Source organism: Aspergillus ambiguus (genome assembly GCF_047715705.1).
Source record: "Aspergillus ambiguus strain CBS 117.58 unplaced genomic scaffold BDV59scaffold_16, whole genome shotgun sequence".
Classification (NCBI taxonomy): domain Eukaryota; kingdom Fungi; phylum Ascomycota; class Eurotiomycetes; order Eurotiales; family Aspergillaceae; genus Aspergillus; species Aspergillus ambiguus.
The window spans coordinates 509,997-537,165 of record NW_027395529.1 but is presented as its reverse complement, the minus strand read 5'-3'; the positions used below and the strand labels follow the sequence as shown (position 1 = coordinate 537,165).

Sequence of the window (27,169 nt, the reverse complement as noted above, 5' to 3'; positions counted from 1 at the left end):
CTCTTTCCGGCCAGGCCTCGTGCCTGAGCATCGGTCTATGGCAAACGTAGACGGATCTGACATTCGTGATACCTATCATTTATAAGTTGACATCGGAAGCTAGACGTAACGTATGCTTTCCGGTGATATCCCCCAAACAAGTAACAAGACGCTCTATAAACCGCGTGTAAACTCCGCGCAGCTCACGTTTGCGTACCTCGCTATTGTCTAGTCTACCGACGGTTTCTGTAGCTTTTTCCTTGATAATCCCCTTAGACACCTTGCAAATATCCAGACCCGTTAGCTGTAAACACTAGCCAACTCCAGTGTCAGGAAAAGGGCCCACGATACGAACGCCTCGAACCACCATCAGTCCCAGGCCGGCTCCATTATAGGCTAGTAAGACCTCTGCACCACAGCATGAGAGGTATATTGTCACATAACATTTACCTTTGCCCAGACAACCCCCATATTTCGAGTGCGTTGATTCCTAGGGGCCTCGGAGGAAGCGCACTTTATTCAGTTAACTCCGATTGACTTCCTTATCCCCGGAAGCTCAGACTTAAATAAACTGATCGTACCATGAGCCGATGGAGAACATTGAGTACAACAAATCATGGCAGGGCAGCGGATTTTCATGACCGGTGCCTCCGGGTACATTGGGTCGGTTGTGGTTGAGCAAGCGGTCCGTCAAGGATATCAAGTATACGCCCTATCGCGGAGTGAAGCAAGCGATGAAAAGATCCGCACCCTGGGAGCTATCCCCATCCGAGGTGACTTGGAAACACACGATGTCTTACAAGCGCAGAGTGCCGAGGCTGATATCGTCTTCCACATTGCGGACGCGTGGGCGGGCAATTTTGGCAAGATGGAATACGCTGAGGTGGTCCGGATCGATACCGGCGCCGTGAACGCTATAGGCGAAGGCCTCAGAGGATCTGGGAAACCGCTTGTGACCACGTCGGGGTCGCTTGTGGTAGCGGCAGACCCCCGTGGACAGGAAACCGATGAGACCTCGCCCTTATGCGAGCATCCATTGAATGAACGGATCAAGTGCGAGCAGCATGCGCTCACACTCTGCAACAAGGGCATCTCTGTTTCGGTTATTCGGTTGCCGCCATGGGTCTACGGCCGTGGGGGAAGTGGTGTTCGCCTTTTTATGACTATCTTCAGCAAAATGGGCGAGGTCTTCTACGTCGACCAAGGGACAGCGAATACTTCAGTCGTTCATGTTGATGATGCAGCTAAGCTTTACTTCCTGGCCGCACACAAAGCTCAGACTGGTGATGTGTTTAACGGGGTGTCTTCGCATGATCTCACTGCTCGCCAACTGGCCGCGGCAATGGCACACGTAACTGGTCTCCCCCTGCGATCACGACCCTTTGATGATGTCGCTGCGGAAATGGGAGATTTTTTCGCCAACTTTCTTAGCGTGGAAAACCGCGCATCAGGGCAGAAAGCCAGAAAACAGTTGGGATGGGAGCCACAGGGACCGGAAATTCTCGCCGACATCGAGCAGGGGTCATATCAGGCCGTCGCTCAAGGATTGAAGGAAATGGGGGCATAACATGTGCGAGATGCCGAGGTAACCAGTAGATAAGCATTTAATCCCAAGAAGAAGTGAAATGCGCTATTGTACTAGGACTGTGTCGTCTGTATATCGGGATTTCAGCATGGGATGATGGGTCAATCCTAGATCTTTCTGGAGTTGATTCCCTAATTGGTTTCAATTGCCATAATGAGTAGCATTTTTAATTGTTACAGTTAGGGCTGCACTATGAAATTATTGCGCTTGGGGATCCCTAGAACTTAGAATGGCAGCCCTCTGGCATGGGAATGATTTCCATCTCAACCGTAATCTCCGATGTACCTTTCCCGATCTATACGGACTTAAGCCATGCTATCACCGTTGGTATTCCGTTTGCTTTATTTCATATTGTACACCTGTATGTACTGTTGTTTCTACCTACGCGGTAGTTATCGTCTCTATCTTTGGGCTATGCCCAGAGACTGTAGCATTTCGACCTCCATGGAACGAAACTGTCAACCTGGAAAGTGGACAGTAATCTAACGCATTTTCCTATCATTTTTGCTTATATTCTGGATTATTCATCGACTTTTATCATCAAGTCAGTCAGTCAAGTCATCTAGTATCTTCCTCGCCCCATTATATCGGCAGAGCATCGTTGGTATGAACTTGATTTGATCCATTCGAACATGAATGGAAATATTATCACCGAATCTATCCCCATAGGTATGGACCGGTAGAGGTCACTAATGCCAGATTAGATGGAAGATATTGCTACATTATCGTGTTAAAGATGCCGTTCAATTGTTATCGTAGTCATATCATCTTTCCCGCCGGACAAACGGAGCTCTCCTTTTCCCGCAGGAAAACCCGCCATCACAACAACATGCAGTTCAACCCCTCCATTTGTACAAGAATAACCACTAAAATAATATTTCAATCGCCTGTTCAGACATGCAAAATCAAAATCGCCCTTATCGCTCCCACAAAGTTCCGGCCTGTGATCGGTGTCGCCGATTCAAGCGACGCTGCACTGGCGGCACTCCGGATCGGCCATGCGTGCTGTGCGGCCTCCAAGATGTGCCCTGTCTGATATCAGCAAGTCCAAAGGCGAATACAAACTCTCGTCGCACATCTAAGCGTACCGCACCACGGCGTGTGGCACCGAGGAGTGCTCCGACTCCCTCCCATCCGACCGAGGACAGTGCTGCCCTGCCACCCTCCCCCGGCGGAGAGGCAGTTCAGGACAGCATCGGGCCTGACTATCATGGCTCTCCCGGCCATGATCAGTCCAAGGTGGAAATGTCCATGGTGGCCAGCCCAGTAATCTCGGAAGACATCCAGATTCTGGAGCGATACATGTCCTCCAAGGCCAGTTCCTTGTCGGAAGGCACACATTCACAGGCGGTCAATAGCGCCCCGAGTGTATACCTCAGAGTTCCCCGACGGAGGGAGGGTCTGGCCATCTCGCAAAATCCGGGGAAACAGCAGAAAGAGATCCTCATGCAGATCCTCCAGCCTTATGCCGACGAACTAGTCCGACTGTAAGTCTTCTTTGTCCCGTCGGGAATCTACAGCTAATTCCGGGGTAACCCAAAGATACTTTGATCTATTCCATCCGGCCTTCCCAATTCTAGACGAGCAATCGTTTATGGAGCTCTACAGGGCTGGGGATAAGCTTTCCCCAGCGCTCACTTGCGAATTCTTCGCCCTCTCTCTCATCCTATGGCAGCACTCCCCGGCCCTCCATAAGTTCCCCAAGCCGAACGCACAATTCATCTGGAATTTGGCGGTAGAAGCTATGCAGCACGACTTTATGGCACCAGGCCTGTCGACTGTATATTCGGTCATTTTGGACATGATGGGACGGCCGGTCCTCTCCGTTCTGATGAATACCATGAATATTGGACGTGCAGTATGCCTTGCCCAAAGCCTAGGCCTCAACCGAGATCCCACTACCTGGCGTCGACCGAAAAGTGAAAAGGATCTTCGCATTCGTCTTTGGTGGGCCGTAGTCATCAATGACCGCTGGTGGGTTTGCCTTCTCCATATCAGTAAAAGTGCCTTGTTAACGTTGCAAAGGTCGAGTTTTGCACACGGCATCCCCCCAGTTGTATCAAGAACCCAATATGACGTCCCAATTCCTGTACTGTCGAGCATTATACCAGCGACTGGCCAGTCAGAACATCGTGTCAAATCTGCAGAATCGTTCATCCACCTGTGCACACTGACCGTGATTCTCGGAGAGGTCCTCCCGCTCGTATATGACCTCAACACAAGCCAAAAGGATATCTGGAAGCAGATACGTCGTCTGGAAACAGATCTAGATGACTGGGAGGATCGTCTGCCAGCGTATCTCCAACCGACCAGTGATCAGCCGGGTGTTTCTGGGTCCAGCAGCCTCCGACTTGGCTATCTCAGCGTTCGATTACTGCTGAATCGGATCGCACTTCATGCATGTTATTCCGCGAAATAAATTAGAGAAGTAAATTACTAACCGCATATAGGCTGCAACGCTCTCAAACGACCTGGACCGCCCAGAAAACACAAAATACCATCTCTCACAGCTGCGCAGATCAGCACAGGAAATCGCCGCATACGTCTGCTCGCTGACCAAGACACAGCTTCAGGAGTTCTGGCTCCCCTGTAAGCCGCCTCGAGGAAATAACTCTATCTTTGCTCTCTAACGTCTAGCAGATACAACGTACCATCTCATATTGACAGTAATCATCTTACTACGTTGCACCGTGGAATCAACCGACAGAGCAATCGTCCAATCCTGTAAGACCAGCCTCCGTCGATTCTGGACAAAACTTCAAGATGCCGCTGTGAACGACGGATGGGATCTTGCAGACATCTGCATCGCGCAGTGTGCAGATTCGGTGTCCAAAATCCTCAGTAGCAACAACGACATCAGAGCCCAACAAAACAGCCAACATACAGATACGCGGCCATGCGATCAAATCGAAGGAAGTCCCGGCTTGACGCCCGGAGCTGGAGGCATGATGTCCGACCTAATGCCTGATATCCTTCCGTTCTCTAACCCCGACCTCTCTTTCGATAACCAGTGGGATATAGGGTCGTGGTACGGGCTCGGGTGGATGGGCTCTGGGGTGGACGCAGGTCCGTACGAAGGGTTTAGTCAAAACATGTTCCAGGTCTGAATGTCCACATATCGTGGCGTTAGCTTGCGCTTCAAGAAATCTCCTAGAGAGAATATACATCGGATCCCTATCCGGGCATCGCAGACACTAGCTCGGCACAACGACCCCATCATCAATCTTCTGGCCCTCACCATCATACCTCCATCTACTGACATATGCCTCCGTTGATCCGGCTCCACCATTACTCGTGGCATATACACCGACTAGCGTGCCCGTAAATCTACCTGTATCGCCACTAACCAGCAACGCATTGGCCCGGCCAATAGTCCTCTTCTGGCCTGGCTTACCAGCCAATGCAGCCGAAAACACATACTCCGTATCACTTACGGCCTGAATCTCGAGTCGGACCGGCTCTCCCTGCCACTCCTTAGGAACAGGTACAATGGCCGAAGGGAGAACGCCATCGAAGTTCCCGCGGCCTTCCACACGGAATCGGAACGAAAGCGACAGTTCCCCGTTGTCTCTCCCCAACAGGACAATACCCAGATCGACATGCTGATATTGCGTAAGGAACAATGTCACACCAGCCTCCTCGCCAGCAACCTTCGGGTCGAACGCAACATCCACCCCATACGTGAACAGCGTATCGGTCTGTCTGCGCGAGACGAAGGTGATACCATCGTCGGGCTGGAAATCCGCGGTGCCGGTGAGGTTACTCTTCGATGGCGTCAAACGAAGCGTGTGCGGGTGGCCCGGCGGCGAAATCGTATAATATTCTTCCTTGGGGAAGCGCCAATACATGAAGTGCGCGGGCATGGTCGACCCCGGTGCAAAGGCCACACGGTCTGGCGCGCCGGCGAATGCCCCGATCCCCACGCCAACCAGACTGCCCTTGTTCGGCTCCGGCAGAGGCCCCCACATCCGTCCACGTACGTGCTGTATGATGGGCCACTGGCCCTCCGGCCAGACCGCCGGCGCCAGCACAGTCTCGCGGCCCATGGGGTAGTTCTTCCAGGCTGGGCCGGAGCGGGTGCTCAGAGCCACGGCCCACCAGTGCCCGGCGCCGTCCTGGAAGAGGTCTGCGTGGCCGACGGTCTGGAAGTACTGGGTTGTATTGCGGTTGGTGAGAATGGGATTGTGCGGGCACGGCTCCCAGGGCCCCGTGCGATTCCTGGAGCGGGCCATGGTCTCCGCGTGGTTGAGCTCGGTGCCGCCCTCGGCGATCATCAGGTAATAGTAGCCGTCTTTGCGGTAGAGGTGCGGACCCTCGGGGTAGACGCCTCCGGTGCCGTTCCAGAGCCAGGTGACGGGGCCAGTCGCGCCGGTCTCCAGGTCGAGGGAGTAGTGCGGGATGGCCTGGTTGTCGGAAGACGTGACGTAGACGGAGCCGTCGTCATCCCAGAAAATATCCGGATCGATGCCGCGTACTGCGAACTCCAGAGGCTCGCTCCAGGCGGCGTTGTCATATGGGTCTGTGGTGGTGAAGACCAGGCCCTTGGCTTCAGGGCCCAGGAACGTGACGATCAGGTAGAACTTGCCCTTGTGGTAGCGCAAGGTGGGCGCATAGATGCCACCCTGTTGGTTGGTGGTTTCCGCTAGACTGGGGATTTGGCTGCGCCGGTTGAAAGCATTGCTGATGTGCTTCCAATTTTGAAGGTCCTTTGTGGCATATATCGGCAGGCCGGGGAAGGCGATGAAGGTCGATACCACGCAGAAGATGGTGTCTTTCTCGGCTACATAGACGCAGGATGGATCGGAGTGCCAGCCTGCAAGGACAGGGTTAGTGTATACCGAGCCTTTGAGGCCGAGGCCGAGAGCCTGGCCCGCCAGTGCTATGGCAAGACAGATCACTCCTAGAGTGATGCTATATGAAACCCGCATGACCGTTCGCACACTGGGTTGGCGAGGAAAAACGGGGGAATGGAATACCCCATATGGGGAGCAGGCACTAGCAGCTTGGTCATTCTTATGCTCTGGAGAATCGGAAATTCCGGGAGATTTAAAGCGTGATTGATTGGTGCTGAAGATTGCATCCATCAACAGCTGCCGGCTAAATTCTAAAGATCGTCTGTGGTTAAATGTAGATCCACGAATCATGCAGGTGGTGGATGTGGAGTATCCAAGGCAACTAATGCATGTTTGATCTCTAAAACACATGGTAGAAGAGGGGAAATTTCCTTCAACGGGTCATTGCGGAGTTGGCTCGTTTACAGGAGAGATTGTGTTAACTAGTACTATACCAAAGTGCGACTGTGCTTATGTGTGGTCTGTAGACTAGCGAATATAAATATATCTGATCTGACGCTTCAATGTAAATATGTAAATAGGTAAGTAATGAGCTGCACCCTTAGCTTTCATACTTGCGATATCAAAAGAGAGCACAGGAGGACAAACAAATCTCCTCAGATCCGAGCCCTGAAAGCAGACCCAGAGCCAGAACCAGTCTTCCGGTCCGCAACATGATACCAAGCCTCGTCGAATCCCACACCGCGTGGCCACCGAGCCACTACCTGCTGAATGCCGTACGGGAGGATCTTAGAGAGGAGCGATTTCTCGTTCACCATTTCGACCTCCTGTCTCAAAGTCGCCTCGTCCTGGAATTTCTCCGAACTGTCGATGACTGTCCACAGTTAGTGGTATTCGCCCACAGCCCAAAACCACTGCACTCACCCATATGCGCCAAGGTCAAAAAGTCCTCCTCCCGCTTGAGAGGGAACTCGCGGCTCCCAACGTAAGGTCTGGAGATAAGCGATGATGTGCGAATACCGCGGATGAGCTTGGCAAGATGTCCGTCGTCTTCATAGTCGCATGCACGGTGGAAGATCTCGTTCCATCCGGAGGGGCGCAGGGGAGTATATGAGAAGAGCTCTTCGGGACGAGGACTAGGGGCGCCTGCTTCGATGTAGACTGTCAGTGCGCCCCGACCCAGCCATTCCAAGACACGCGCTTTGTTCTGGCGGGACATCCACGATGTCTTCGCTAGGACGGGGGCAAAGGAGGACGCCGTGACGGTGTGCATCAGGAAGAAATCGATCCGGATTTCCTTGTCTGGCCGCTGAGCGAGACAGGTAGTATACGCTAGCGGGTTTCTCAGTCCGGCCCATTATTCCGTTTAGACTAGGGACTTACTGAATGTATTTAGCAGTTCAGCCGTTTTGACCTCGAGCTCATCTGGATGAACCCGGAACTGGCTCACCAGGCGCAGGAAGTCGTCCTTCGCATGGGGAAGTATACCTTCCCGCAACTTATCGATATGTTCATAGTCCAACGCCTTGCGGATAGTCTGGTTGGAACAGATGTCTCCTAGAATATCGATGAGAGCACGCCCAGGCTCGGACGGAGATGCCCGTGCATGTTTCTCTACCATGGCCAGGATATCGCCATGCTTGGAGGCATGGACGGCTGTTAGGGCTAATGCGTCCACTGCAACAAGGGGCTGGTCGAATTCGATCGCGTAGCCGAGGTGGATTGGGGAGTGTAGGTATGCTGGCAGAGGGTGTTGAGGTCAGCTAACCGAACACATTTAAGCGATGGGCAGTACTGACCACCCCAGAATCTACGGAACATTTCCTCTCCTCTTTCGTCTCCCTTGAAAATGTACTCCTCAATTGTTTTGGCGACCCCCTTTCTCCTGACTTCATCCTCAAAAAAGGCGTAGTATTCACTATAGTACTTCCCCTTGCCCATGAGAGCCTTGAACTTGGCCGGGTTGCTAAAGTCGTGAACTTTTTCGACATTCGGAGGATTACTCGGTTTCTGGGAGACCATTCCTAGCTCGAAGGCCTTTTCCAACTGAGCCGGTGTGGCTCCCAGGGCATAGATGCAGAGCAAGTGGTGCAGAATGTGGTCTTGATCGTTAGCACTGAATGCAACCAGCGGGCAGCACCTACGTACTATGGACTCCAGCATTATGGATGAAGATATGAAAACGCTCGTGGTTTCTCTTTAATAACTCGGCTGTTTTTGCGGCGCTTTCCCTCGTCAGAGGGCGCACTTGGAAGATCCCCCGTGGTTCAGGGTCTGTAGGAAGGGCAATATTCCCCCACGTAGAAGACATGTCGTATAGTAAGCGAAAAGAGCATCAACCAACCGTCTCAAAACTTATTTGGGGCATGCTGACACGGCAGCCGGTCGCCGGCAGCCATATGTACTCTCCCCTCCCTGTACAACATATGTCCACGCTGACGAGAAATGCGGAGAAGTATGTCAGTAATACCCACGGTTCGCGGTTAATCGGCCTCTCGTCCATAGTCGAAGCTTATTCGGGTTTAGGGAGGTTATTCATGATTGCATGTGCATCCCCGATTCTTCATGAGACTATGCACGGTACTCTCTTTCCTGTTCAACGTATGTCCACATCGAAAAGAAATGCGGGGAAGCATGTCAGCAATACCATATCCACGGTTCGCGATTTATCGGCTTCTCTTTCAAGGTGAAAGGTTATCCGGGTCTGGGAAAGGTATGTTATTCATGATTGCATATGTGTCCCGGGTTTTCATAACCGAACTATGCATGGTCATCGGGTGCGGGGTACATGAAGATGCTATTATTGGATAGCAGAGGAGACCCAGGAAGACTGTTCTTCAATCAGGATGAGAAGGATCGCCGGCATTTGGAATGATACGTGTGCCGGTGCTGATCATGCTGATCATGACGTTGGCTGCGTATGCCGTAGGGGGAATAAGTCGTCGTCATACCTCTAGCTTCGGGATCAGCCTCCAGGATATAAAGAAGCTTCTTACCCACAAGGGCACAAACTGTATATAAATCACGAGTCAGAACAAACTCTGATGTTGTCTCCCTTGCATAGTCGTGTAGAGACAAGCTGACGCCTTGATAATGAGGCTGGTTCGCTGCCTTCGCCGCAATCCTGCGCACAACTCAGAGACTGAGAGCAGACTCACACCTTATTTCGTCTCTGCAGTTGCACTCTCAGAGTCGCTAACCTTTCCATATTTTCTGCTGAGCTTTTGGAATGGCCATTGCTATACAGTAGATGTGACGGCAAAGTATTCCCAAGTCCAACAGACCAGACCGTCGGTATCACCACAAATGCCCGTGTGAAGCCCGCTATAACAGCCTATCAGCCATAAACAGCTTGACATCCGCACAAATCTGGAGGAATCTATCACTGCTGTGTTAACAACATCAGGAGATTCGAAGACTACAAACATGGGTGCCTCACCACAACCCAGACCCAGTCGCCGAGTATTCCTGCTCTCCCAGCCACGCATGACATCGAACCTCCTAACTCGACTCCTGGGTTTGGAGAATCAACCGGACACGTACTATGATGAGGACCGATCTTATCCTTTCGTCGATCTGGACCACCTGGACGCGGTCATGCAACTCCAAAGCAAGCATTCGGAGGAGTGGACGGAGGATGAAAAGTCGCAGATCAGAAAAGGGTACCAGCGGTGTTTCGACAAACTCGACCAGTATCTTGCCGATGGAGAAGCCGAGGGTAAGATTGTTTTTGCAAAGGAGCACTGTAATCTGCTGTGGAGGCCAGATTCGAGCATTGACGACCGGTTCTCCGACGAATTTCTAGTTTCGCTACCGTCCCGACATCGTGCAGACAACAGTCTGCCGCGCAATCCCACGGTCCTGCCGTCGACATATCTGGGAATCTGGAAACCCATATTTTTGGTACGACACCCAGCTCTCGCATTTGCATCATACTACCGGGCCTTCTCCCGGCTGTACGAGTCCCGTCATAGAGCGGGACTCTGCCGCAAGGCACAAGACAAATATATAAGCTCCCAGCTGTCCTTTTCCTTCACCCGACGCTTGTATGATTGGTATGTCGAATACGCCACCGTCAAAAACGACATGTCCGTCGCGCCTGTTCTCCTGGACGCCGACGACTACATCAACAACCCTGAACTCATCGGTCACCTTGCGCATGTCCTGGGTCTGAACGAGTCCAGTGTGCAGTACACATGGAGTCCGCGAAGGCATCATCTCGCCAACCCCCATACAGAGATATGGAAGAGAACGGTGGCATCATCGAGTTGTGTTCGGAAGGACAAGGTCGCGGGGGACTTGGACATTGAAGAGCAGAGTAAGAAGTGGAGGGCCGAATTTGGGGAGAAGGGTGCGGAGATCCTTCGCGGTCGTGTGATAGATGCGATGCCTGATTACGAGTATCTCAAATCTCGACGGTTTTGCTAGTCTTATTCTTATTTCTTGCTGCTGCTGTATATAATGTATCAAAACATATGAGGTCTCTGTATAGCTAGATGATGTTCCATAGTCTAAATACGCGAAGTATATCACCAGGCAGCAAGGCAGCTATCGATGCCCCACGTGACTCCCGATAACCAACCAAACAACTCGATCTCAACCCTCAGCAGCAACAACAACAACAACCACCCCCACTCCCAAAATCCCAGAAAATGGGCCCATGGAGACCGTCGGCCGCAATGAGCTTGTGTTCTACCCGGCATTCTGCTTCAGAGCAGCCCCCACGCACTTCGCCTGGGTAAAGATGTCCGCCGCGGACGTGCACCGGCTGAAGCGCCGGCCAGGGTTCGAAGGTACCTACCACACACATACACACACACCAGGACCAAAAACGAGAGGCAAGTCCGTCAGCTCACGTCGCAGACCAATCCATCTATTTCTATCACAACCACCCCATCCGGTTCGTCTCCCTTGTCGGGTTGATCGTCGCGCGCACCGACGTCGCGCGGCGGACGATCCTCACGCTGGATGACAGCAGCGGCGCAACCATCGAGATAGCCGTGCTCAAAGCGCCCGGTCAGCCTCCTCCTTCGCTGCGCGCTGACGAAGCGCTACCCGCGCGCACTCCACCCGGCAACAGACACCTCGCCGCGACGCAGGGCATCGATCTCGACATCTCGGCGCTGGAGCCGGGCGCCCTCGCCCAGGTCAAGGGGACGCTGTCGACGTTCCGCGGCATGATGCAGGTGCAGCTCGAGCGGGTGTTCCGTGTGCGGGACACAAATGCTGAAATGCGTTTTCTCGAGCAGCGCCGCCGGTATTTTATCGAGGTGCTCTCGGTTCCGTGGGTGCTCACGCCGGACGAGGTGGCGCGGCTGCGGGAGGAGGCCGAGGCGGACGACGAGCGCGTGGAGGAGGAGCAGGCCCGCGCGCGGAAACGCCTGCGCCGACGCGCGGAACGCGAGGAGAAGGACTATCGGCGGATTCTGAGGAGGTGGGAGCGGGAGGAGCGTGTCAGGCAACAGGAGGCGGAGCTGTGTCGTGATGCAGGGATCAAGACCATGCGGGAAGTTGAGCGGAGGAGAGCGGCGGCGTGATGGCGCTCTGATACGCACGTTGTCAAACAGTTGGTGTGAACCAGTCCCATTTTATAACGTCAGACACATGTACAGGCTAAACACATGAAATCGCCATATATCGTCAATCGCTGAAACAGACTTTGTGCCATGAGGGATATCATTTTTCCGCAGAGAAGGCGCCGAACAATAAACCAAGGTGTGGTAAGGGTAAACCAAAATCCTAAGTGCAAACACGCCTATGCTTCTAAAACCTCGAGCCATAGTACCCTCCACCCACAGGGCCGCCCCCTTGGCCGCCAAGCATCCCACGATAGTAGTCTTCCTCTCCCGCCCAGGTGCTGCGCTGGGGGAGGTGGTCGCGGTATTTGCTCTTCTCGCGTTCCTTCTCGCGTTCCCGGAGAGACTCGTACAAGGGCTCATCGGGCTCGCGTTCGACTTCGCGGTATCGCCGACCATCTTCGAGTATATCCCCCGACAGGTTGGGGGTGTTGGAGGACCCGGAGGTGTAGTAGTAGTCGCCTGAGGACGATCCTCCGTATCTGGGGCCGCCGTTGTGGCCCAGCAGGTCACTTTCCGAGTGCCGGTAGTCGCTGGCTCCTCGAGACGGGCTTCGGGACCGTCCAATGGGCTTCGCAGGACGCTGCGTGCTGCCTGTTCCCGCGCGGGGATAGAAGGAATCCTCAGCGTACGGTTCGGTTCCGCGAGGGGCAGAGCTGGACAGGGGGACGTCCCTCGAAGCCGATCCCGCAGAGGAGGAATTGGCCCGTCGATGCATAGACTTTCCAGGGCCTTCATACACTTTGCCCATTCCTGGCTGGGCGGTATAAGGCTTCCTCTGGCGTTCAATCGGTCGAGACGGTATTTCCTTGTCCTCGTCATCGTCATCGTCGACGACGGCGGATACGGACGCATGGTATGATTTTCGTTCCCGATCGGTGAATGAGGGACCCGATTCAGCAGCCGAAGCGGTTGAGCCGGTAGAGATATTGTGTCGCTGCACAGCTACGCGCTTGATTTCTTCATCAGTGATTGGGGGTAGGTCGACACCACAATGCTTCATGATGAACTGGTCCAGGTCCTCCCTCAAAGGGAGGTCTGGGGTCTCCGGGAACAGCCGTCGGGGAATCTCCTTGGGGAACCGTTCCTTCTTATTGTCGGGGTTGCTGATGGGCAGATTCAAGACAGCGTTCTGGAATCGCTCGTACTCCTTCTCGGGATGCGCTTGGATCATCAACGTAGCCCACCTCTCGAACCCCCTAGGAGTCAGCCCGGGGATGTCAGGTCTCTCGTTCAACTTATTCTGGACAAGGTGATGTTCCGCCTCGATGTCCCGGAACAGTCTCGAGATCGAAGATGTGCGGTCGTCAAAGATATCTAGGGAGGTCAAGTCAGTCACACCCGCTGATGTCAGGTCAGATGGAACAGGCCTCACCATGCCACGGATAAGGATCTGATGTGATTTTGGTGTCCTCATAGAATTTCTGCAGTTTCTCAGGCACGATCACAATCGTGTTCTCGGGAGGGTAATCCTCGATCTGAAGCATGTGTTAGGTATCGGACTGTCAAAGTACATCCCCGCAGGACTTACCAGATGAACGGCAATTCCGCGCAAAAACTGCCCTAGGCGCTCGGTAGGCTTTCCATCTTCGAACAACTTCCCCCAAATTTTCTCCAGGGTTGTCAGTTCCATGACAGTGGCATCCCGGGGCGGGGCCTTTGGTCGAGATTCCATCCTCTGGCTCTGGTCACTGGCATGGCTCGCCGGCGACTCACGTCTCTCTGATGGCGCCGGAGAAGGTCGAGGATAGACTCGAGGGCTACTGGAGTATGCAGATGCGGATGTCGGGGGCGGATATTCGGCAGCGTCATGGACAATGTTCGGCGGTGGGGGGCCCGGATTCGGGACGGCACTGGATGGAGAGGGCGTGGCTTCGCTATATGGGGCTGGAGGAGGATTCCACTGCTTCGGAGGCCGGGGTGGCGGCGGCGCTGATTGGTACTGGTCGTTTTGCAAATTCTCCAGGCCCGTTTCCTTGAGCTGCTGGATGACAGTCGCGGTGATCTGGGAGAGAACCTCCGGGGACAGATAAGCGGAGGGGTTTGCCTTGTCGAAAGCCGAGCTGACGGCCTCGTTGATCCTCCCATCTGAAGAGGGCGGCGGCGGCTGTGTTGGTTGCCATGTAGGTTGGTCTCGGGGTGGGTCTGGAAACTGGCTGGATGAAGAAGAGGGAACGGGTGTAGATTGGGGTTGGGGTTGGGGTTGTGGCATATTCAGACGCTCTGGATCGTACTGTGATGGATATGGCGGCGCCGTGTGCGAAGAGGGATGATAGTCGTCAGGATTCAGGGGAGCTGAATTGCCCAGGTAGGAGTATGGACTGGGAGCTCCCTGGTAGTCGTCGTACGCCATGGCGAGGCGAATCGCACACGGAGGGGAAGGGAGCCTGACGATGATGCGGAAGAGCTCCTAGTGTATGTGGATTGAATCGAAGCAGCGGAGTCGACTGAAGCAAAGACTTTGTTTGGGTTCTTTGTGTGTCTGGCGTGAGGGCGACAAAGCCGATGAGGGGCACGTCTCGAGTCAGTGGAGCATGAAACGTCGGCGTACAGAGTGGAGATGGGGAGTAGCAGAGGAGGGTTAAAAGGGAGGAAGAGAGGAGATATGCGAAGGACTGCAGGAGGGACGATCAGCGTGAGGCTCCAAGGATGACAGGTGGAGGAGGGAGAGGAAGAGGAGGCGGAGGAGGAGGGGAGAGGGAAAGAAAGAAAGAGAGTGCGAGCGATCAGCATCAGCCTCTCTACGTCATCGCCCTCCTCTCTCCCCCCCTCCACCATTCTATATATGCTTACTTGCATCCTCGTACTTTGTCACAGAGCAATCACTGTATTTCTTTCTCTGAGATTTACCTGTTTATTGCGAGTCTCTTATCTCGAGTCCGAATACAATTCCTGTCCGTCGCCGGGCTGTCATCGGTCATCTGGCGCTGTCGGGCACAGTCACGCCCCGTTGCTGAGCTATAGACCAGGGCAGAGATACGCGACAAAGCACCTGAATGCACTTGTATGTACGGTAAACATGCAAGCCAACCATGGATACAAAAATCTTGGTTCCTGCGGGTCAAATCAACCGAGATAAAGGAATCCATGGTTCCATGCAGTCTCCCGATCTCGTTCCGGGCTCAAAGGAAAGCATCCACCGCAGCCGCCTCCTCATCGTCATCCTCGTAGGGCACTGTCTGAGTACTCACTGGGAGTGGGCGCACGGATGCAGCCTCACCTTTCACCCGGCTCTACATACGACGGCGAGTCAGTAACCGACCCTGAACTCTCACGTGCAGTGATCGCATTAATAGGTGCTTACCGGGATTCTCGCCCAATTCGAGCTCTGCCTGGCCGCGGTCCTGGGAGAATCAACTGAGCCAGCCTTGTGGCTGGTGAGACCCAGCGATGCCCATCCACTGTGAATTGATCCGGCATAGGAAGTGTGGTGACGACTGCTACCCTGGATGTTTTTTTGGTTGATCAAGCCCTCCGGGGCCACCGAGACACCACCGTCGTCGCTGCCTAGGGACCCGAGGAAGGATCTAGCGTCAATCTGGCTCTGTTTATCTGTCGATTAGTGGCTTCATCCGTGTAACGGCCGGCCGACCTACCGCAGTGACGGTGGGTTCGTGGAGAGAGGTATGTTCGGTATCGGCGAGGAGTTTCTGTTCGTCCACGACCGGGTCAGCTTCCACGTGGTGCTGCACACAGTCCAGGCATCTCTGTTGTCGGCATACTTGTCAGTCGTTCTGTAAGCCAGAACCCCGTAGCTTATCCGAGACCGAGACGTACCGCGGCATCACCGTGAGAGCGCTGTGCCTTGGCGAACTGGTCCAGTCCCTTCACCATGTCGCAGATGCAGCAACGGAGCTCGACGCGCTGGCCACCGACGCACTCTCTGCAACGCACTGCTCCGGTGACGGTGGGGTTGATGTGATCGGTGAAGATGGCGTGTCTCAGGTCTTCAAGTTGTTTGTTGGAGAAGGCGCCTTGTATTTTGACCTTCCTGCAGAGGATGCACTTGACTCTGGAGATCGTAATGTGTTAGTGACGTTCCGGATGGTCAATCAGACATGACATACTTCTCGGGAATAACGATTCTTTCGAGACTAGGTCGATGGTTCGTGAGTCTTTCCTCGTTCCAACGCTGATATGGACGTACCGGTTCTTGATTTCAACGCTGTATCCTCCGGCGTAGGCGCTGCGCACCTTGAGAGAGCCGATTGACTCCATCTTGAAGGAGGATTGGTGGTTGTCGAGGTATAAAGAAGCAGAAAAATGAGAAAGGAAGTGGGAAGGAGAGGAGGAAGACAGTAAAGATCGGGGTTTATCTCACAGCTGAGCTCACTCCCGCCAGCCAGGAGTGAATAAATCCTAGTCAGAGTGAATGGGACAAGTCAACTTATTCCCATGGCATGATAGCTGGTAATGCACAAGTCCGAGCATGAGATCATGGTGAGCAGTTGACAAACGGATGTTGCAGTGATTGTTGGTAGAGGATCACGTCCGCTGGAGTCAAAGGCGTACGTGATGTATTCAGGACCTGGTGGTTAGATATACTGAATAGAATCAATGAACAAGAACTCTCTATCGTATTTCCTTGCATAATTGTACAGACTGATTGCCCACTTTGAACTGGCTTGTATATCTAGTGCCAGCATACTACGTACGCTTGCCATGTCCATCCTACTTACCCACAGGTACACACTTACTGGATCTGAGTTGTTTTACACTCAATGAGGCAGGAGACATGGGGAGGGTGATGACATCGGAGTACCCTAGCTACCTCGCGTAGGACCTATACATGCACCTAGTGGTACATGTATCGGCGCTATTATTGTGCTCTCTGTGCCAGATTTGATTGATTACCTAAAGATCTGTCTGAGAGAGCTGTTTGCTCTCAAAGCCAGAAGGTTACACTTGCGGTTTCTACCGGAATCCTTCGGGGGCCGGCAGATCTGCTTATTGCGATTGCATCTGCACGGCTGTTTGTGAACCACCGTACGGAGTACATCTTGTTTTCTGATGTTGGGGAAATTGATGCTGCTCAGGCCACTTTGCATCAGAGGTATGTAACTACAATAGTCTGGATTCACCCAGCGCCAGAAGGAGGCGGAACGGCATCATGACGCAACCCACTGCAAAGGTTTCACAAACGTTGATGTACTCCAGAACACCTCGGGCCATAGATTTTATTTGGATGTTCCCTGGCACAAACCACTGTCCGTCTGGAGGTATTCCCATGGTTTGTAGGGGATAAAGATGTCACTAACAGTGGATAGATATATTCATTTCGAGACAAGGGATCAATCCTTGGTATTTCCTACTTACGACTTGTGTTCCACAATAACGATTGGCGATTCGCATCAACGTACGGTATATATCTACATAACAGAGGTTCAACTAGAACATACACCCTGCAAGTATGCGTACATCCCCAATCTACTGCGTACCGCACACGATCACCGTAGTCTACTTTCAAATCAAGCCGAAACGCCCGCAGATAACACCAGAGCATGTCAAAATCGTGCCTCCGTCACACCAACCCCATCCAAGGGACTCCCAGTCCGTCAGTCCGTTTCACCCCCAGGGATAGACCAGCCAGTCGCCCGAGAGACGGACGACCCGACACGAGACGACCGGGACGGACGGGACGGAGATCGCTCGTGAGCTTCCAGAAAGCAAATCTCCTTTCTTGCAGGGGCGGCTTGTTGATCCTCCACGGCAACAAAGACGCGCCGTCGGCGTTAGTCGCTGGTCGAGAGCCAACGGTCTGCGTGAGCGAGGAGAGCCCATTGGGACGGTCCCCCACCCAGGCAGACAAGAGGAGGAAAAGGAGCAGGGAACCGCTCCACCGTCATCACCCTATTTCCCGCTTTCATCTGTTTTCACGAAGCTCCTGAATCCTTCTGGAAGACGAAGGGAACACACCGGCGGGCGCGACTAGCGAGTAGCCTGGGAACGGCGGCATGACGGCGGCCTGGAAGGAGGGGCGGTCCCCTCCATCCCGCGGACTAAGAGAGGGATATGATTACGGAGGAGGATCCCCCCTGTCAGAATCCGAGGCGCGAAGGGAAGGAAGAGGGAGTGGCCCCATAGTGGTCTGTCTGGTGGTCCTTCGCTGGAGCCAGGAGATGAGGAGAGCTCCGGTCGGGAAGCAGGGACGGGGGCCCACTGGGTGGGGGGACCGCCATTCCCCGGCCCCACGACGGGGCTCTGAAAGGCTCTTACAGGCTGAGCGCCCCTGTTGGTACGGGGCTAGAGCGCCCATTGGGTTTCCCGAGGAGTCGGGCCCTCTCTCGTGGACTCTGGTAACTCACCGCACTAGGACATCCATAGTTCGTGGGTAGACCGATTGCCAATGATCTTCTTTCGGCCGTGGATGACAGGAGTTCCGAAAATAATTACAGAAAATCGCAATCACGATAGGATTAATAATCCGAACAGAGGCCAGGCCGTCACCCCGGTGATACCAGCGCCAGGAGTCTGGGAAAAGGGAATGGGTTACCGTCGTGAGCCGGTTTGATCCTGCGGCAATTAATGTATCCGATGCGAAAGGCGTGACGCCACAGAGACTACAAAGGAAGGTGATTATAGGTCGAGTGGCGGATGTGATCCATATACCCGACCCCTTTTGAGGCTTCTAGCTCACGGATGTGCCCGTCCGGTTCCAGCTTGAGAACACTGCCGTCTCCATCCGAGAAGATCAAAAGTCCGAGGGAAGTTGTGGCCTCGTGATGGTCGAGCTTGGTTGGGTTTTGTCTGACTCGTCTGCCGGATAGGGTTCAATCTTGTACTCGTCAGTGGGCGCTTTCGACTGACGGTGCTGCGTAGCGCCTACGCACTGCGTACGGTGTGCGTCGTAGCTTACGCCTACACTGTCCGCAGTACTGAGTAGTAGCATCGTTCTCATCGGACCCGTACATGATCTTATGTACGGTAATCGGGGGTAGCCTGCGGCACGCGTGGCCATCGTCATGGATGATGTCCAGATTCCCACTTGGGTGCTCGAAAGGGGTTAGCAACGGCGTTGGGTGCCATGTTCTGATGGATCATCCGGAGGCGACGCAAGTGATGTCGCGCCGTCGAACTGGCGGACCGGGAAGATCTTCCAGCGGTCCGGATATGGTGGTCACTGGAGCAACAATCCCATGGATACGGCGTCCGATGGATATGATATGATATGATCTGGTTCCCGGATTGACACCGCTTATGTAGCTTTATCGGGCTGCACCGTACTTTGGGTACGGCCGCTCTGCAGGTATCATGATCTGAATATTGCATCTCTGCGTCCACCTGGTGGATCTATCCGGTGCCTCGCGGGCGGATGAGCTGAAATGCATAATATTGCTTTTGCGGTGTACCGGCCAGTTTGCCAGAGCCCAACTGAGGGGAAGGCCAAAGCCCGGACCAGTCCCACGGAGCCTTGCTTGTCCCTGGCATGACCATTGGGGTCAGCCCTGATCTCGGGGCCCTGTGGTCTACGGAGTACAGGTCACAAGAGGGGTAGGGAGGTGATGTGATTATCAGGTGGTACTTTTGTGCACAAGATGATCGATGGGGATGACGGTGTATGTATCCACGGCGATCCCGGGGGGAAGATGTATCTCCAGCCTTCATGAGAAGAGCAAGAAAAAAAAGAAAGAGGGGAGATTCTCCCCTTACGGCGGGAGGAGCGGCTGCCAGGCTGGCGGTCAGCCACCCGCTACATGTCCAGCCATTGTTGGTGGGAGAAGGGAGCAAGCAACGTTGTTCGGCGAGGAACTATTGACGGAAGCCGATAACGGTCTGCATGAACTGCCCATCTTACCGATGCGTGCCTAAAGTGGTACAGGTGGTCAGGTGGCAGTAAACCGAACGGATGCCGTACTCTCCAGACCCCCTCCGTCCGTGATGGAGAGATGATAGGGACTCACGGTGTAGTATCGCGTCAACCCCGACACGTCACACTGGAACAGTTGCCAGTTCGCGAGGTGAAAAGAAAACAAGCGACGCGCCCCCTGGACCTTGGATCATTACTAGGGCCCGTCTAACGATCACTAGAGGCGGCGACCAAGTGGGCCCGGAGGATGAGAGAGCCGTTCACAGAGGAAAGTTTGGTGGAGGAGACCAATAATTTGGATCAGTGAGGTTAGTTTAATTACTGTTTTGTACGGATACTGAGTTGGAGCTGTTGGAGCTCTGGAGAGGATTGAAGAGGACAGAGTAGGTACCGGGTAGAGATACTCAGAGTACAGTACATGGAAAAGTATACCTCCCGAGGAAGAGATCGGTGATGAGAGACTGGGGATCTACCTAGTATCGATGATGTCTTTATTATGCTATTACTCTTTCGATTTCTTCGATTTCTTCTCCCTAGGTGGTTATGAATTTTCTATTCTCGTCGACGGTACTATTCCGGCTGTCCGTCTTCAACTGGTATGCGAGGATCGTTTCCCGACTCGATCTGGTCCGAGTGGGGGGTTTTTAGTGGTATTATTTCGACAGGATTATTTGATGAGGATTATTATTATTATTATTATTATTATTATTATTTTATTATTTTCTTTCCTCTTTCTGTTGAATTCAGAAATCTGTATGCGTCTGCGTCTGCGTACAGCTACTGTCCTACATATCCTATCCAACCTCCTCATATCTCTCTTCCTCCTCTACCCTACTGATTCTATTTCCTCTCCTCTTCTACTCTCCTCCCTATCCTCTATCCAACTCACACACACACTCTCTCTCTCTCTCTCTCCCCCTCACTACCTTCTATCCAACTCTCCCACTGTATCAGATCGACACCCCGGCCCGCTCCCACCCGCCTAACCCGCTCTAAAAAAACACTGTCAGGGGTTCTCTCGGCCTGCCTGACTGACTCTTCTCGAACTTCTCTCTCCACACGCACGTCCTCTTTTCTCGTCCTCTTCCTCCCTCTTCCTCCTTTTCCATCTCATCCACCCTGACGGATCCTCCTTCCAATCCTCCGGGTCTTCTTCCACCGCCTCTCCTTTCTTTCTCTCGTTTCCAACTACTTACATGACCTCTCCCCTCCGCTCTCTTCTCTTTATGCCTTTCCCTCTTCTCGTCTGATCCCAATAATGCTCCCTACCCTCTATTAATCTTCCCGTCATATCGTTCTTTCTCTCCCTTCCCTCTCCTCTTCTCGTCCTCCTCTTCCTCTTCCTCCATTAAGGTGAGTTTCCTGATATTCCCCTCCCCTCCCCTCCCCTCCCCTCCCATACTGACAACCAAGACCTCTGCTGGCAGAGTCCGGACGTGTTCACCATGACCGTCTGCTACGACCATCCCCCATCCCGGAGCTACGCCTCCACCTCAATGGCTACCCTCGAGGATCGCTTCGAAGTCATCAAGGAGATCGGTGATGGCAGTTTTGGTAGTGTCGCCGTGGCTCGGACACGGACCGCTGGTTCCAATGTCGCTCGACGAGGAACCATGGTAAGTCCACAATTCCCCCCAAAAAGCTCACCCCTCCGTCTAACCCTCCACAGGTCGCCATCAAAACAATGAAAAAGACCTTCAGCTCTTTAACTCCCTGTCTCGAGCTCCGGGAGGTCATCTTCCTCCGCACATTACCAACCCACCCGCATCTCGTCCCCGCCCTCGATATCTTCCTCGATCCCCTCTCCCGCAAGCTACACATCTGCATGGAGTACATGGATGGCAATCTCTACCAGCTCATGAAGTCCCGCGACCACAAGTGTTTGGATGGAAAACACGTCAAGAGCATCCTCTATCAGATCCTCTCCGGTCTCGATCACATTCACGCCCACCACTTCTTCCACCGCGATATCAAGCCGGAGAACATTCTCGTCTCGACCTCCGCCCCCAACGACTCCGCCTTCAGTCGCTACTCGACCCTCGTCACCCCTCCTTCCACTCCACCCACCTACACCGTCAAGATCGCCGATTTTGGTCTGGCGCGGGAAACCCACTCCAAACTCCCCTATACCACCTACGTCTCGACGCGATGGTACCGCGCCCCCGAGGTCCTGCTGCGGGCGGGAGAATATTCCGCCCCGGTCGACATGTGGGCCATCGGGGCCATGGCCGTTGAGATCGCCACTTTGAAGCCTCTCTTCCCCGGTGGGAACGAGGTCGACCAGGTCTGGCGCATCTGCGAGATCATGGGAAGCCCCGGCAACTGGTATAGCAAATCCGGCGCCAAGCTGGGCGGCGGCGAATGGAGAGAAGGCCCCCGCCTGGGGATGAAGCTCGGCTTCACCTTCCCCAAGATGGCCCCCCATTCGATGGAGAGCATCCTGCCACCACCACAATGGCCCCAGTCTCTGAGTCACTTTGTCACCTGGTGTCTCATGTGGGATCCCAAGAACCGGCCCACCTCCGCTCAGGCCTTGAATCACGAGTACTTCGCGGATGCCGTCGATCCGCTGAGGCCACGGTCCTCCACCGCCCGTCTCCTGGGCCGGAAGCACTCCGACAAGAGCTTCCGGGCTCCCTCCCAGGAACCGACCAGCTCGCCGACCCTAGCCTCCAAGTCTTCCTGGTTCCGACGGTCCTTGATCGGACGGTCCGAAAGCCCGGCACCCGCCTTGGAGAATGACCCGCCGGCGAAGCAGCCGGTCGTCTCGTACAGCACGGGTCCGGAGTTCCAGAACAAGGGCAAGCCGGCTCCCAGCAAGCGGGCCACTTGGGCAAACGGCGCCCCCATGCCCATTCTTCCATCGATCCGACCGGTCTCCCCGTTATCGAATGCGGTGACCGCCCAGGCCAACTCGTCCCTCACCTACGGCGACCACGCTGCGGGCAAGTCGAGTAAGAAGATCGGCCGGCAGCTGTCGGTCAACTCCCACGGCAACCATTACGCCGATATCCACCGCCAGGAAGCCGAGAGGGCGCTGAACGGCGGCGGCGGCGGAAACCAACCGGGAGGTAACCAGAAGGAGAGCTTTTTCTCTCACCTTCGCAAGCGTGCTCGCCGGCTCTCCGGCCGGAATCAGGCCACCATCCCGAGTGATGACATCGAAGCCAACGCGGGCTGCATGCCGTGGTCGAACCGATCCTCTCTGGCCTTGGACTCCGTGCACGTGAACGAAGGGAAACAGGGGTCGGACTTCACCGAGCTGGACAAGGCCTTGCAGAATGTCAAGTACTCCATGGACTCGACCGCTCTGGGTAATGTTCCCGTTCAGATCACGTCCGTGGACGGCAGCAAGCGCCAGTCCATGCCACAAGGGTCGATCCGCTCCATGGGCGACAGCCCGGTTTCCACCAGCGGCACTCCCGCCCCTATCACGAGCCGGACGCGGCGGGCGCTGCAGATGTCGACCCATCCGGTGCATCGCTACGAGACTCCGGAAGAGGAAGACGAGCTCCTCGACGAGGTGCTCCATTCCGCCAGCAAGGCAGCCAAGCGCCTGGCTCAGGCCGAAGAGTCGGACGCATCATCGAACTACAGTCGTCAGGTGGCCGGACCGGACAGTTCCCGACCATTGCCGAGCCCCTATCCCACGCCCTCGCCCTCTGCCAAATGCAACGGGGTTTCTTTCGGCCATGTGGATGCCACTCCCTGCCGGCGACTCGGGCTGGCTGGCGACAAGACCGACCATGCCAGCTCGACGCGACAGTGGCCAACACCTCCTTATGAGGACGGTGAATGGGCCCACTCCGCCACGGCGGATTTCCTGTCCGGCTCCACCTATCGCTAGACGGGTGCCTTTTTCTTTTTTTCTATCATTTCCTTGCTATTGTTCTGATCTCGGTTGAAGGGGGGGGGGGAAACCAAAACATGGTGTGATCATGCACGGTGCGATCTCACCGAGCACGGCGTACGGGATTTGGTGTCTGTTCAGCTTCTCATCTTTTCAGGGGAGGGTTTGTTTGCTTTTGCCCTCTGGGTTTTCTGGGCATGGATACGCCCGGGCTTCTTTCGTTTGCTGGTTCTTCTCGTCCTCATACCCCACAGGCCCTTTATAGATATACCTTGTCGGCCTCGCAACTTGTTTTCGGCACGCCGTTTGTTGTCTGTCTTTCTTTTGCTTGCCCATGTAATTGCACACTCCCCATTTACATTGATACCACTGTGCGAGTCACGCGGTTTTGTCTTTCCGTTATATATATGCATCTCCCACTTGTCCTGATCCTTCCCACCGATCGCCTTTCTTTCCTTGTGTCTGATCCCTCGCTCATCATTCTCTGTGCATAACCTCCTTTCCTTCCTTGTGTCTACATTCCTTATTTGGAGACTTCTCCCCTGTACAATGTTTCTTTCGTCGGAGGGCCTGGTGGCTAGTTGGGCTTACCGCAATATTGTAATATAGTCATGGTTGGCGATCCGTGTCATACGGCTTGCTACGTCTGTTCATAATATATGTCATCTACATATCACATTAATGCTCCTCATCCCTAATTCCATGTAGTTCCTGCAGCGGAGATGTGTTGGAGGTGTTGTAGTGCATAGGCCGGAACAACGTTAATCCGCACTCAATTTTCCCAAACGAGATACTCGACGTCAGTATCGATTGCAATTCAACCTCCTCTACTTTCTTCTGCGTGAAGATCCAGCAGTTCCTCCTCCCTCGACTCGGAGACTCGATATCTATCCGAAGTCCCTAGTCCGAGCTCCAAAGGCTGTCCCGGCCTGAGGACTGATTCTACTACCCTCTTCTCCTACCACCCAACTTCCAACCATGGCCCAACGACAAGCCTCCTCGGCCTCGCAAACCCCCCTCATCTCCCCCGCCGAACTCTCCTACCTCTACACCTCGCTCGCCCTGCCGAACAACCCCATCCGTCCCGATGGCCGCTCCCCGACCCAATTCCGCCCGCTGACCGCCGAGACCGACATCCTGCCCGGCACGAACGGCAGTGCGCGCGTCGGCTTCGCAGACGGCACGCAGGCCATCGTCGGCGTCAAGGCCGAGGTCGAGAAGACCACCGACGTCCCCACGAACCCTGACGACAGTGCCCCGAAGACAGTCTCCGGCCACGGGTCGTGGGTGCAGATGGCCATCGAGATCCCGGGGTATCGCGACGACGATGCCCTGCCGGTGTTTCTGTCGGAGATGATGCGCGAGCCGCTGGTCGAGTCCGTGTCGAACGGCGACGGCGCCGACGGCATGGCCGGCGGGCTCAAGGGCCGTCTGGTGATCAACCGCCGCTGGCATTGGCGCCTGTACATTGACGTATGGTTCTCCCCTCCTCCGTTCTCGCTGGTCCGCGACGACGGTGACTAACCGCCCTCGCAGGTCCTCCTCCTCTCGCAACCGCTCTCCTACCCGCTCCCTCTCCTCTCGCTGACAACCCATCTGGCGCTGCTCGCCACCAAGCTGCCCAAGCTCAAGTCCCAGGGTGAGGAGGACCCCTTCTTCGACGACGACTGGAACGCCGCCGAGTACCTGTACCCGCGCACGCGCACGCACACGCCTGCCGTCGCTGCGTCCGCCGCCGTGCGCCCGCCCGTCACGCTGCTCGTCATCGCCGTCGGCGACAACGTCATCTTCGACCCCAGCCGCGAGGAGATCGCCGTCGCCGACGCCATCCTGGCCATCTCGGTGTCGCGCGACGCCACCGACACCGACGGGCCGCTCCGGGTGCTCTCCGTCCGAACGATTGACCCGCCGTCGCGGCTGACGCAGCCGGCCGTGCCCAACGCCGAGAACGTCGCCACGCTGGGCTCGACCGCGGCGGCCGAGGAGGCCGTCGTCATCAACCCGTCGACCGACGAGGAGGACGTCCCCGGCGTGTGGAGGCCGCGGAGGGGCGGCGTCAAGCGCGCTACCGTGGCGAAGATGGTGAAGCTGGTGCTGCGGAAGGGCGGGGTGGGCGAGGAGGTCCTGGAGGGGCTGGAAGGGGTCGAGGTGGGCTGAGTTGGGTGCGCAAATGAGAAGGAAGGATACCGTCGAGAATTTGGAAATCCGTCCCGGGTCCGTCTGTCTGTCTGTCTACGGCGTATGCGACGGGGCTGCCTGCCCTGGGGCGAGACGCGCGCCGTGGAGCTCGCCCGCGAGCGGCTGGTTCGTCGCGCATGATCGACGAGCTGTGCGCACATGTACATAACGAGCTATACTACAATCAGAAAAGACAAGCCGTAAACGTCTAATGTACATCAATCCAATCCGTCCAATCCACTACCAAATCCCCAGCCACTTCTTGACCGGCCGCTTCTTGCCCTCCCAATCAACATACTCGTCCTGGCCGTCGGCCCGGTACTCGGCCGCCACGGGCGACTGCTCATCGACGGGCTCAGTGGCGGGGGCGGTTTCAGCCGGCTCCTCCAGCCCATGCGCGACGCGGAACTGGCGTCTCTTCTCGGCGTCCTCGACGCGACGCTGGCGCTTCTCGCGGGTCTCCAGCGAGGTGTGCTCGACATGCATGCGGAAGACGGACAGCGCCTGCGAGACGGTAGCGAAGGGGTGGGACAGCAGGGCGGACCACGGCGGGAGCAGATGGGCAAACGGCGAGGTGGCCTTGAAATTCGTCGTGAAGGTGAAGGTTGCCAGGGAGGTGAGGATGCCCTGTTGCTCAATGGTTAGTGTGCGTCTTCCACTACAACACAGCGTCGGGGGAACGGAACGCACCATGGCTATCCAGATGTGAATCCACCGGCTCGTCAGAAACTTGTACATCACCGTCCCCTCGGGTGGGAACATGTTCGGATACTGTCGTTGCCGCTGCTCCGCCTTCTCCTTCTCCGACAGCCGCGGGCCTGGGTAGTTCACTGGGTTGGCGTTGACGACACGGCCGTTGCGGGTCTGCACGACGCGCCGGGCGGGATGCGACGGCGGCCGGAACTTGTCTGGTTGGGCTAGGATGCGCGAAGGGTCGGGCTTGGATGAGGATGATGCGCAGCGGTGCGAGATGCCGGTGAACCGGGCGGTCCGGGTGCGGGTGAGTGTGTGCAGAGTGCGCGGGGAGGGCGCCCCGCGCGGGAGGAGGAAGCGGGGGATTGGCGAGGGCATTGTGGTGGTGGTGGTTGAGGATGAGAATGAGGATGAGGATGAGGTTGAACTTGATGCGGATGACTTTTTGGGATGGTATCACGTGATGTTTGTGTTTGTGTATAAGTCACCTGATGCGTGTGAATGACTAACTGTGCTCTAGTAGTGGGGGCGGCAGGCGGGCGAATGGCAAATCAGGAATTTCCAACTTCGTCGGAAGCGACGGGAGGCATGAGGTCATTCTTACCGTCCGGAGTAGAGATATGTACAACTTCGACAGTATAATATAGCCCCTACGAGGATTGAGATATTGTATGACCAGGATAAAATGAGAGTCATAGTAATGGTAGG

General features: G+C 55.1%; 11 protein-coding genes across 11 annotated transcripts; 6 read left to right on the top strand and 5 right to left on the bottom strand.

Annotated features, from left to right (window-relative positions):
- Positions 1 to 620: 620 nt before the first annotated feature.
- On the top strand, positions 621 to 1,575 carry BDV59DRAFT_178647 (uncharacterized protein). Its single transcript, XM_073689810.1, has one exon. It carries the CDS (start codon positions 848 to 850, stop codon positions 1,544 to 1,546), a length of 699 nt encoding a protein of 232 aa, XP_073547973.1. The 5' UTR covers positions 621 to 847; the 3' UTR covers positions 1,547 to 1,575.
- Positions 1,576 to 2,404: 829 nt separating this feature from the next.
- On the top strand, positions 2,405 to 4,671 carry BDV59DRAFT_207974 (transcription factor domain-containing protein; the record flags this gene model as incomplete). The annotated part of the gene is made up of 5 exons (XM_073695115.1): positions 2,405 to 3,051; positions 3,107 to 3,538; positions 3,590 to 3,929; positions 4,015 to 4,153; positions 4,205 to 4,671. Exons 1-5 carry the CDS (start codon positions 2,462 to 2,464, stop codon positions 4,669 to 4,671), a joined length of 1,968 nt encoding a protein of 655 aa, XP_073547972.1. The 5' UTR covers positions 2,405 to 2,461.
- Positions 4,672 to 4,758: 87 nt separating this feature from the next.
- BDV59DRAFT_202173 (glycoside hydrolase family 43 protein) lies at positions 4,759 to 6,492 on the bottom strand (the record flags this gene model as incomplete). Its single annotated transcript, XM_073693980.1, has 1 exon — positions 4,759 to 6,492. One exon carries the CDS (start codon positions 6,490 to 6,492, stop codon positions 4,759 to 4,761), a length of 1,734 nt encoding a protein of 577 aa, XP_073547971.1.
- A 375-nt stretch (positions 6,493 to 6,867) lies between these two features.
- BDV59DRAFT_33405 (questin oxidase family protein) lies at positions 6,868 to 8,907 on the bottom strand. Its single transcript, XM_073696223.1, has 5 exons — positions 8,506 to 8,907; positions 8,157 to 8,459; positions 7,741 to 8,097; positions 7,282 to 7,689; positions 6,868 to 7,231 (listed from the first exon to the last, which is right to left on the bottom strand). Exons 1-5 carry the CDS (start codon positions 8,666 to 8,668, stop codon positions 7,014 to 7,016), a joined length of 1,449 nt encoding a protein of 482 aa, XP_073547970.1. The 5' UTR covers positions 8,669 to 8,907; the 3' UTR covers positions 6,868 to 7,013.
- Positions 8,908 to 9,783: 876 nt separating this feature from the next.
- On the top strand, positions 9,784 to 10,785 carry BDV59DRAFT_202171 (uncharacterized protein; the record flags this gene model as incomplete). Its single annotated transcript, XM_073693979.1, has 1 exon — positions 9,784 to 10,785. The coding sequence occupies one exon, from the start codon at positions 9,784 to 9,786 to the stop codon at positions 10,783 to 10,785; it is 1,002 nt and encodes a 333-aa protein (XP_073547969.1).
- Positions 10,786 to 10,837: 52 nt separating this feature from the next.
- Positions 10,838 to 12,007, top strand: BDV59DRAFT_33351 (OB-fold domain-containing protein). The gene is made up of 2 exons (XM_073696222.1): positions 10,838 to 11,150; positions 11,221 to 12,007. Exons 1-2 carry the CDS (start codon positions 11,018 to 11,020, stop codon positions 11,892 to 11,894), a joined length of 807 nt encoding a protein of 268 aa, XP_073547968.1. The 5' UTR covers positions 10,838 to 11,017; the 3' UTR covers positions 11,895 to 12,007.
- BDV59DRAFT_178638 (uncharacterized protein) lies at positions 11,724 to 14,726 on the bottom strand. Its single transcript, XM_073689809.1, has 3 exons — positions 13,465 to 14,726; positions 13,309 to 13,411; positions 11,724 to 13,250 (listed from the first exon to the last, which is right to left on the bottom strand). Exons 1-3 carry the CDS (start codon positions 14,284 to 14,286, stop codon positions 12,121 to 12,123), a joined length of 2,055 nt encoding a protein of 684 aa, XP_073547967.1. The 5' UTR covers positions 14,287 to 14,726; the 3' UTR covers positions 11,724 to 12,120.
- Positions 14,727 to 15,055: 329 nt separating this feature from the next.
- BDV59DRAFT_202168 (Stc1 domain-containing protein) lies at positions 15,056 to 16,151 on the bottom strand (the record flags this gene model as incomplete). Its single annotated transcript, XM_073693978.1, has 6 exons — positions 15,056 to 15,166; positions 15,238 to 15,477; positions 15,530 to 15,640; positions 15,711 to 15,945; positions 16,001 to 16,027; positions 16,081 to 16,151. 6 exons carry the CDS (start codon positions 16,149 to 16,151, stop codon positions 15,056 to 15,058), a joined length of 795 nt encoding a protein of 264 aa, XP_073547966.1.
- Positions 16,152 to 20,505: 4,354 nt separating this feature from the next.
- On the top strand, positions 20,506 to 24,274 carry BDV59DRAFT_178632 (kinase-like domain-containing protein). The gene is made up of 3 exons (XM_073689808.1): positions 20,506 to 21,093; positions 21,154 to 21,356; positions 21,410 to 24,274. Exons 2-3 carry the CDS (start codon positions 21,186 to 21,188, stop codon positions 23,585 to 23,587), a joined length of 2,349 nt encoding a protein of 782 aa, XP_073547965.1. The 5' UTR covers positions 20,506 to 21,093; positions 21,154 to 21,185; the 3' UTR covers positions 23,588 to 24,274.
- A 294-nt stretch (positions 24,275 to 24,568) lies between these two features.
- BDV59DRAFT_202166 (exosome non-catalytic core subunit RRP42) lies at positions 24,569 to 25,747 on the top strand (the record flags this gene model as incomplete). The annotated part of the gene is made up of 2 exons (XM_073693977.1): positions 24,569 to 25,063; positions 25,127 to 25,747. The coding sequence occupies 2 exons, from the start codon at positions 24,569 to 24,571 to the stop codon at positions 25,745 to 25,747; spliced, it is 1,116 nt and encodes a 371-aa protein (XP_073547964.1).
- On the bottom strand, positions 25,714 to 26,891 carry BDV59DRAFT_178629 (uncharacterized protein). The gene is made up of 2 exons (XM_073689807.1): positions 26,459 to 26,891; positions 25,714 to 26,395 (listed from the first exon to the last, which is right to left on the bottom strand). Exons 1-2 carry the CDS (start codon positions 26,837 to 26,839, stop codon positions 26,009 to 26,011), a joined length of 768 nt encoding a protein of 255 aa, XP_073547963.1. The 5' UTR covers positions 26,840 to 26,891; the 3' UTR covers positions 25,714 to 26,008.
- Between the last annotated feature and the right edge of the window lie 278 nt (positions 26,892 to 27,169).

Bases quoted from the DNA above. Each gene is read 5' to 3' on its own strand.
- BDV59DRAFT_178647 (XM_073689810.1), top strand. From the start codon at position 848: ATGGAATACGCTGAGGTGGTCCGGATCGATACCGGCGCCGTGAACGCT.
- BDV59DRAFT_33405 (XM_073696223.1), bottom strand. From the start codon at position 8,668: ATGTCTTCTACGTGGGGGAATATTGCCCTTCCTACAGACCCTGAACCA. The intron at 7,690-7,740 runs GTAAGTCCCTAG...GAAACCCGCTAG, and splicing joins TGAACTGCTAAATACATTCA to CGTATACTACCTGTCTCGCT. The intron at 7,232-7,281 runs GTGAGTGCAGTG...AACTGTGGACAG, and splicing joins TTTGACCTTGGCGCATATGG to TCATCGACAGTTCGGAGAAA.
- BDV59DRAFT_33351 (XM_073696222.1), top strand. From the start codon at position 11,018: ATGGAGACCGTCGGCCGCAATGAGCTTGTGTTCTACCCGGCATTCTGC. The intron at 11,151-11,220 runs GTACCTACCACA...CTCACGTCGCAG, and splicing joins GCGCCGGCCAGGGTTCGAAG to ACCAATCCATCTATTTCTAT.
- BDV59DRAFT_178638 (XM_073689809.1), bottom strand. From the start codon at position 14,286: ATGGCGTACGACGACTACCAGGGAGCTCCCAGTCCATACTCCTACCTG. The intron at 13,412-13,464 runs GTAAGTCCTGCG...CACATGCTTCAG, and splicing joins GCGGAATTGCCGTTCATCTG to ATCGAGGATTACCCTCCCGA. The intron at 13,251-13,308 runs GTGAGGCCTGTT...TGACCTCCCTAG, and splicing joins AGATCCTTATCCGTGGCATG to ATATCTTTGACGACCGCACA.
- BDV59DRAFT_178632 (XM_073689808.1), top strand. From the start codon at position 21,186: ATGACCGTCTGCTACGACCATCCCCCATCCCGGAGCTACGCCTCCACC. The intron at 21,357-21,409 runs GTAAGTCCACAA...AACCCTCCACAG, and splicing joins TCGCTCGACGAGGAACCATG to GTCGCCATCAAAACAATGAA.
- BDV59DRAFT_178629 (XM_073689807.1), bottom strand. From the start codon at position 26,839: ATGCCCTCGCCAATCCCCCGCTTCCTCCTCCCGCGCGGGGCGCCCTCC. The intron at 26,396-26,458 runs GTGCGTTCCGTT...ATTGAGCAACAG, and splicing joins TTCACATCTGGATAGCCATG to GGCATCCTCACCTCCCTGGC.